A 7,434-nucleotide genomic window follows, 5' to 3' on the forward strand; every position below is an offset into this window, starting at 1 on the left:
AGTAAATTGATACCTAGTTTATAATTTGTTTAAGACAAAGTAATATTGATTTCTAAAACAATAATATTGCTAAATTCGTCAGAATTAAGTAAAGTAAGACTTATGATCTAAGATCAGGTCAGTCAGCTATGAATATCAGCTACAAAACAATAAAGTAAAGTAAAGAGTAAAGAAGGCTGCTGTAAAAGGTCCAAGAAATATTTTGTGGAATTCTCACTACTGTCTAAAACCATTCAAAAATAGTTTTGATAACTATTTGATGATTAAAATAGTTTTGATTTTTTTAGAAATGAGTAATTATTTACAAGTAAGAATTTCAAAATTTAATTTATAGTTTCTAATTTGTTAAAGTCAAAGACAAAAGGCCTATTGATTTCTAAAACAAATATTGATAAATTCGTTCGAAATAAATAAAGTAGGCCTATGATTTTAAATCAGAGTTAGTTTATGAATATCAGCTACAAAACAATAATCGTATCTGCTCATTCGCCCCTTTCAAATCTTAACCAAACAAATCTGCTGAAAAGGTGTAGAGTACTAATTCTGATGTGAGTATGATATCGACCTGCGGTACCTGTACCTTGGCATGAAAATATTCATCCATAATCAAAAAAATATTTCAACAGAAATTGTGTGGTTAATGATATTTTTAGAAATCATAATGATTTATAATTGAACAATATGGTAACTGAATCATTCTTCTTTGATCAATATAGTGAGATAAACCTTCGAAAAGGCGGTTATTTCCAAATATTGATCCTTTTGTCTCAATCCTTGGTGGATATTAAACATGGTTACACACTTTTTTATGTCTGTAGTGTACTTAAATTATTATCAAACTGTATACAATATCAGTTATTACTAAATGAATGAATATGGAAATAATTCAAATTATTCAATTTATTGACTTGACTTAATTTAGAATGTTATCATTTTTCTATCATTTCTCTCTCTTTTCCTATCTGCATTTCCATACTTTTGTTATTAATAAATTGATTAATTCAATGTTGTCTGCTCTCAAGAACCTGATCTCTTATGCATCTATTCAATTATTATAATAAATTAGTAATTAATCCAATTCATTATTTGCAGAAAGAAGAAGATGAAGAAGAAGAAACAACAATAGAAGAGGTAATGGAAGAGCTGCAAAACATAATCAACGACGCAGAAACCGATTATGTGGCTGAAAAAGATCGCAACGCCATACTGAAACGTCAGGCTTTAGAGAAGGAGGAAACTGTGCTGGGGAAACATTATCAGAGACTGATCGGACGGTCCAGTAACGATCTGACATCAGAAGCACTGATTTTGGAAGATGAAGCTGATATTGTTCCAGGGAAACTGCTACCTCAACCACCTAGAAGATCTCGCAGTTTATTTTTGCCCGACAGAGATAACTACGATCATCATAACATATTTTTCGAAGACGATGAAAGCATGGAGAGTTCAGATTCACTGCTCAGTACATCGAGGGATAATACGGTTGATAGTGAGCCTCCTCACGGTGTTTTCACTAGGAGTGGAGCTCTGCGCAGGCGTGAAACTTTGGTGATTGATAGACGATTTGAGGGTACTCAAAGAGATCCTGTCAGGAGAAGCGAAACTTTTCACCATGTACATAAAAATCCACCCAACAGAAATAACTCTCATAACAATCTTGAAATGAATAAAAATTTGAACAACAGGTACATAAATGGAGATACTAGTAATAGTTATCATAGAGGAGTAGTTAATGAGCAGAATGTTATAAGACGTGGTAGCTTTGATGGTTTGTTTTATGTGAATGAAGTTGTGGAGAGGCCAATAATATCATCAGAACCTTCAACGAAACCTAGAGGTACAACTATTTTCATCAACAAATCCCCGGATCTGAATTGCAATCGTAAGCTGAAATCGAAGAGCTTAGATAGAATCGGAGAAGGTTTGGATAGTATGGTTGATATTGTTGTAACCTCCAATTCAGTCGAAAATCGACGAAATTTTGTGAGTTCAAGTAGGAGTGGCAGTAGTAGTTACATGAACGGTGAGGATGGTTTGAAAGTGAATGAGGAGGAGTATTCAAGTCATATCATTAACAATAAGGGATCGGCAGTGATTATTGTATCGAGGTCACCCAGCTCCAAACAAAAAGACTCAGATTCAAAGCAGTTCCTTAGTATAAGCACTAGCAGCTCAGGTAGTTGCAGTAGTGTAAGTATTGATAAGAGTAATGTAGATAAATGTAGTACAAACAAGTCGGCAGATACAACGGCTTCCAAGTATTCAGAGAGGAATTCGTTTTTTCCTATACACAGGAACTCAACGCCCAACGATGGTCAGAAGTTCATCCTGAAACGTGGGCACACGAATGCAGGACTCTATTCTGGGCAACATACTGATAGAGACGTCAATTCTCCGGCTAATTGTGTACCAAGTAGTAGGAAGGCTTTGGGAGCTGATTATTACACAAGGAGTCTCAATACACTTCAAAATGTTAATCTAGCCTTGTCCACGAACAAGCTTGCTGATCTACCTTCAGGTCTCTATTAATGCAACTTGAATTAGATCAGTCTGATGCAAATATGGTGACAAAATATACTAGGTACACAAATAAAATATTCAATATCAATTCTATAGATACTGACATTTTTCGGCATCAAAATAAAGATATCACGAAAATACAAGATTATAGAATAAGCAAAATGTTATAAATATTCATTGGGGCTGTATTTATATGGTAGTTGTGAACTACTCACATTACTAATAAAAACTCCATACTATCGTCACCAATTTTTAAATATTACTGACTATGTTTACTTACTGACTAATATATGTTTCTGATGTGTGATATGAGTGTTATTTTGACTTAAAAAAGAATAATTGCGATTTGCATTTGAACTTTTGAAAGAAGATGAACCAGCATCAGATTAATTATGGATTACAACTCATCACTTATCGGTATTATTATCGAGGTTATTAAAATAACATTAATAAGATGATTTATTCATCTTAGGGAACTAGAATAAGTGGGAAAGTCCTCAAACCATAATATTGAAATTGGATAAAACCTTTTTTGTGAAAAGTTTCGACAATGCTTCATTACGGAAGGTTTAATAGTAAAATTACTCTAATTTGATACAATTTTTGAATTCATTATTGATGTTGTAAACACTTTCCATGATTGAATAACTCTGGTTTCATTGATAATTAGTTATTATTATAAATTCATTAATCTATTAAATTCATAAATTTGAATTTCCTTTTTTTAATTATCAATTTATTAATAAGGACACAGCTTTGTGTTGAAACCATCCAAATGCAGTTCTGTGAGTTGATATGAGGTGAATTGACAATGAAATTATTGTTTTCAAATACTGTAATTTGATTCAAGAGAATTTCTACTAGGTAACCAAAGATAGCAATCAATTTCAACTTCAATTATTTTAGATTGTAAAAGCGTTTTGGGAAGATTAGTTTAGACACCCAAAATGCTATGTATTGCGAGAAATTAAATTAAAATTGGCGGATCTATGTAATATAAAAATGTATAAATAAATTTAAGTACCTACTATAGTATTTAAAATTAATTACGAGTAAATTTTCTACAGTTTCATTCATCAATTTGTTTAGAAAAACAACTAGATGTTAAATTGTATAATGGGTACTGTGAATAAATGTGAGTGATTAAATTAGTGTTGACTTTGAATTGTTTTATAATGTGCAATAATTTTCTTAGTCTTTTTATTTTCTCAGATCTCATCAGTATTGTATATTCATGTTCATTATAGTTAATCTACTTCAGTCTGTATATTTTTGTGTGTAAGTTTATTCTGAACAGTTTTTTTTATCGAGTGATACTTTAATTATTGTATAAACTAAAATTATATGTAATTAGGCAGTATACTAAATTGTATATTACAAAAATGATTCATGGATTGAGTTTCATAGATGAATGGATGGTTTTATTTTATATATGATTATTTTCACTGCTAACCTAAACCTTCAAAGTTTGATTTTATCAAATTTCAAATGTCATTGACACATCTTTTTCTGTTTTAGCATGATAAAACAACTTTGAAATTTTATACCATTATCAGTTTTGATAATATGCCAAACTCGAATAAATCTTTTCAATGGCTCATTTTATTGCTATTTGAGCTTGTATAATGACAAGTACCGTAGAGTATTTCATTAGTATAGAACTTAGAAACACAACAATCAATATTATTAACTGTCATGCTGTAGAGAATTACTGTTTTGTGTAAATTTTTGTTTTTGGAAATTTTTTTATGGTGTTGGACTCATTTTTTGATGTATAGTCTGGTGCATATTTTGTTTTCTGTATGACTGTGCTGTGTGAAATAAAAGTTTTTTCTCAAGTGTTGGTTTCAATTTTACCTTTCCACTTGAGACTAATTAGAATTCACATTGATTTTGGTTTAATAATGTATGAAATTTCAGAATTTAAAATCACCTTCGTGCTAAAAATGTGTTGTTGAAAAAATAGAAAAAGGGTAAAAAGTGTTTCATTCTACAATAGGGAAGCATAATCATATTAATCATTTAAATGAGTTCATCTATAGTTTGATCATAAATCAAAAAGTTTTTCAATGTTTTAAGGATTCTATTATAATAAATATTGTGTAATTCATTCAACATTTAATCTAATGTACTGTTTTATTTAAAATTCGCATTCAGTCAAGACCGCAGATGCTAGAAGAGAAAAATCTTTCAATTTTTTACAATAATTATCCATCTTGTAGACTTTACGAAATACCACAAAAAGAAACTCAATAAATTCAAACTACCACCGTACCAATTACAGTACATATTGTACTATATTATTATTATATTACTCCAGTCAAATGTAAATACCTAATTCTTATTTGCCTCTGTTCAATAAAAGCGACTCTTCCAAGCAACGAGATATTCATTTATTTCTTCCAATATTGATATTACATTCTCATTTTAACAGTTACAATATAATGATCATAATTTATAATATAATGTATTTATATCTGAATGAAATTGAATAGAATAATAATAAGATTTTCCTAAAGAATATCATAGCTCATAATGATCTGATTTCTCGCCTTCAGATATTCGTCTATTGTGCTAAAAAACTATTGAAATTAAAATTGGTGTATTTCTGATCCTAACAAATATTATTAAACAATAATAGAACATGGTGAGTTGACCCATCAATATTATTATTCTATTTACCAATGGATTTTAATAATTTTTAATCGATATTTGGCAATATTCTGGTATAAGTAATCCCGTAAATTCTGGGATTGAAGTGATCTCGGGATTTCTGGGTATCAGAATTATACCGGGATATCGGGATTGACGTTCCTGATTACAGTATTTGTATCAATTATTTCAAAGATTGAAATCTTAGTCTAAAAAGCTTGCAAGAGAAAATCCCTTTCTTCATCATTCAAAGGACATTTACTTATTAATTTATTCAACTTCCAACGGTACAACACCAATTTTACAAATATTTTTTAACATTGAGAGATAGGAAATAAATATTGCATTAGCAGTAACTTACTCAGAAATAAAAATTATATAAGTATTTTTTAATTATCTTCATTCACTTTTATAACAAAAAACAAATAATAGCTCATCGAAGTAAAAATATCGAAAATAGTTTTGACTTATAATCGCTTAGATTGAGAAACATGAACATCATTAAATTTTAACTCAATCATCTTACCATTAACGGTATGTTGTAAGCCCAGGTCACACTTATCATCATGGAGCATTCCGATCCTACATATGTCCGATATTTCTGTCAGGCAGGCGGAAGGGTGGTGGTGGGACAGATAATGATCATATTACATGACGGACAAGTGTGTCATGCACTATTCCAGACCGTAGTCATCACTAATCATGTAATGTGAACGGATCGGAAAGCTGCATGATAAGAGTAGCCCGGGCTTGAATGTTTCGAGCCTGATAGTGAAAAATGTCTGAGCATGATGATTGTGTCCTCTGCTTAATCGAATAATATTAAGGCTGTGCAAAGGTAAAAGTAAACTTTCTTCTTGTGATATTTTTGAAAGTTTTTCGACTTGTATATCATAAAGCTATCAAAATGTTAAAGTTTTCTTAGGAAAAAAATTTTTCCGAACATTACTTTGAGGTCTTCCGAACGTAGTGAGGTCTATGTTTCAACTCGATTTGCTTTCGTCTGTCTGTATGTAACGCGATTACGGCCAAACGCGTTGATAGAATTCGATGAGATTTGGCAGGAATATTCCTTTTGCAACTGCGCGTCAATGTATACACAAGGTTTTTTTGAAATTTTGCATTTTAATGATACCGTAATATGAATAGAAAAGGAATTCCTCCATACTCTGATATCGCAATATTATATCATCAACTTTGAAGATAGGATCAATCAGACTATAGAATTATTCATAATCAATCAGCTGACAAGTGGATTATTCATTGCATGCAATACACAGATGTCTGGCCGTATCTATTTCTATAAGGTAGAGTCTATGATTTTTATGATGCGTGCCCATCAGTATCATATTCTCACATTCGAAAAACAAATTTAATAGGTGATTGAGAATAAAACAGAAAATGATTAAATTAACTGAATAATGCTGAAGAAATTATAATATTCTTGATTGAAAAAAATCAATTTTAAAATAGTTGAGAAATATTTTTATCAGATGGAAAGATTATCACGAAACTGGATAAATCATCATATGGGATACAAACGTGAATTGAGTTTATAAGTGAGTTTCTGATCTTGGAGAAAACAAATAACTAGTAAACTAGTAGTTCTGTGAACAGTAGACCTCACGCAGTTTTCTCATCCACAAGTACCTGATTGAAACTATAGACCTTATGGAAATACAGCAATAGGCTGGCTTCTCCACACAAATGTGTGTAATCACTTGTCAGCTGATTTATGATGAATAATTCTATAGTCTGATTTTTACTCTAATATTGACGTATGAAGGAGGCTCCTTTTTCCTTTTATATTACCTATCCTTGAAATGCAAAATTTCCAAAAACGTTGTATATAGGTCGACGCGAAATTTATAAAGGAACATACCTGTCAAATCTCATGAAAATTTATTACCGCGTTTCGCCGTAAATGCGCAACATATAAACATTTAAACATTAAGAGAAATGCCAAACCGTGACTTGAATCTTAGACCTCATTTCGGTCGGTCAATCACTTCGCTCAGTCAATTATGATTCAACTGAATTAACTAGAACAGGGCATCAGATACTTGTGGATGAGAAAACTGCGTGAGGTCTAATGTTCACAGAACTACTAGTTTCTTTTTTTGGATACATGAGCGTCTAAAGTTGAAATTTTTGGGCCAGAACATTTCAAGTTCGGTAGGAGATAAATCCATGCTATTTGGAGGATAGATTCTTTATGGCATTGTTGATTTAATAAAACAAAAATTTTCTAGAGATATCAAT

At 31.0% G+C, this 7,434-nt stretch overlaps 1 protein-coding gene across 2 annotated transcripts in view; it reads left to right on the forward strand.

The window, feature by feature from the left end:
- LOC111044883 overlaps positions 1-4,358 on the forward strand; it is a 130,523-nt gene extending 126,165 nt beyond the window's left edge. For both annotated transcript variants that reach the window (XM_022330137.2, XM_039434408.1), the window contains exon 8: positions 1,093-4,358. In XM_022330137.2, the coding sequence (XP_022185829.2) occupies positions 1,093-2,529 (1,437 nt within the window). In that variant the 3' untranslated portion in view covers positions 2,530-4,358. The remainder of the gene's footprint in view (positions 1-1,092) is intronic.
- Positions 4,359-7,434: the final 3,076 nt, after the last annotated feature.

This window comes from Nilaparvata lugens, chromosome 8, assembly GCF_014356525.2.
Source record: "Nilaparvata lugens isolate BPH chromosome 8, ASM1435652v1, whole genome shotgun sequence".
NCBI lineage: Eukaryota > Metazoa > Arthropoda > Insecta > Hemiptera > Delphacidae > Nilaparvata > Nilaparvata lugens.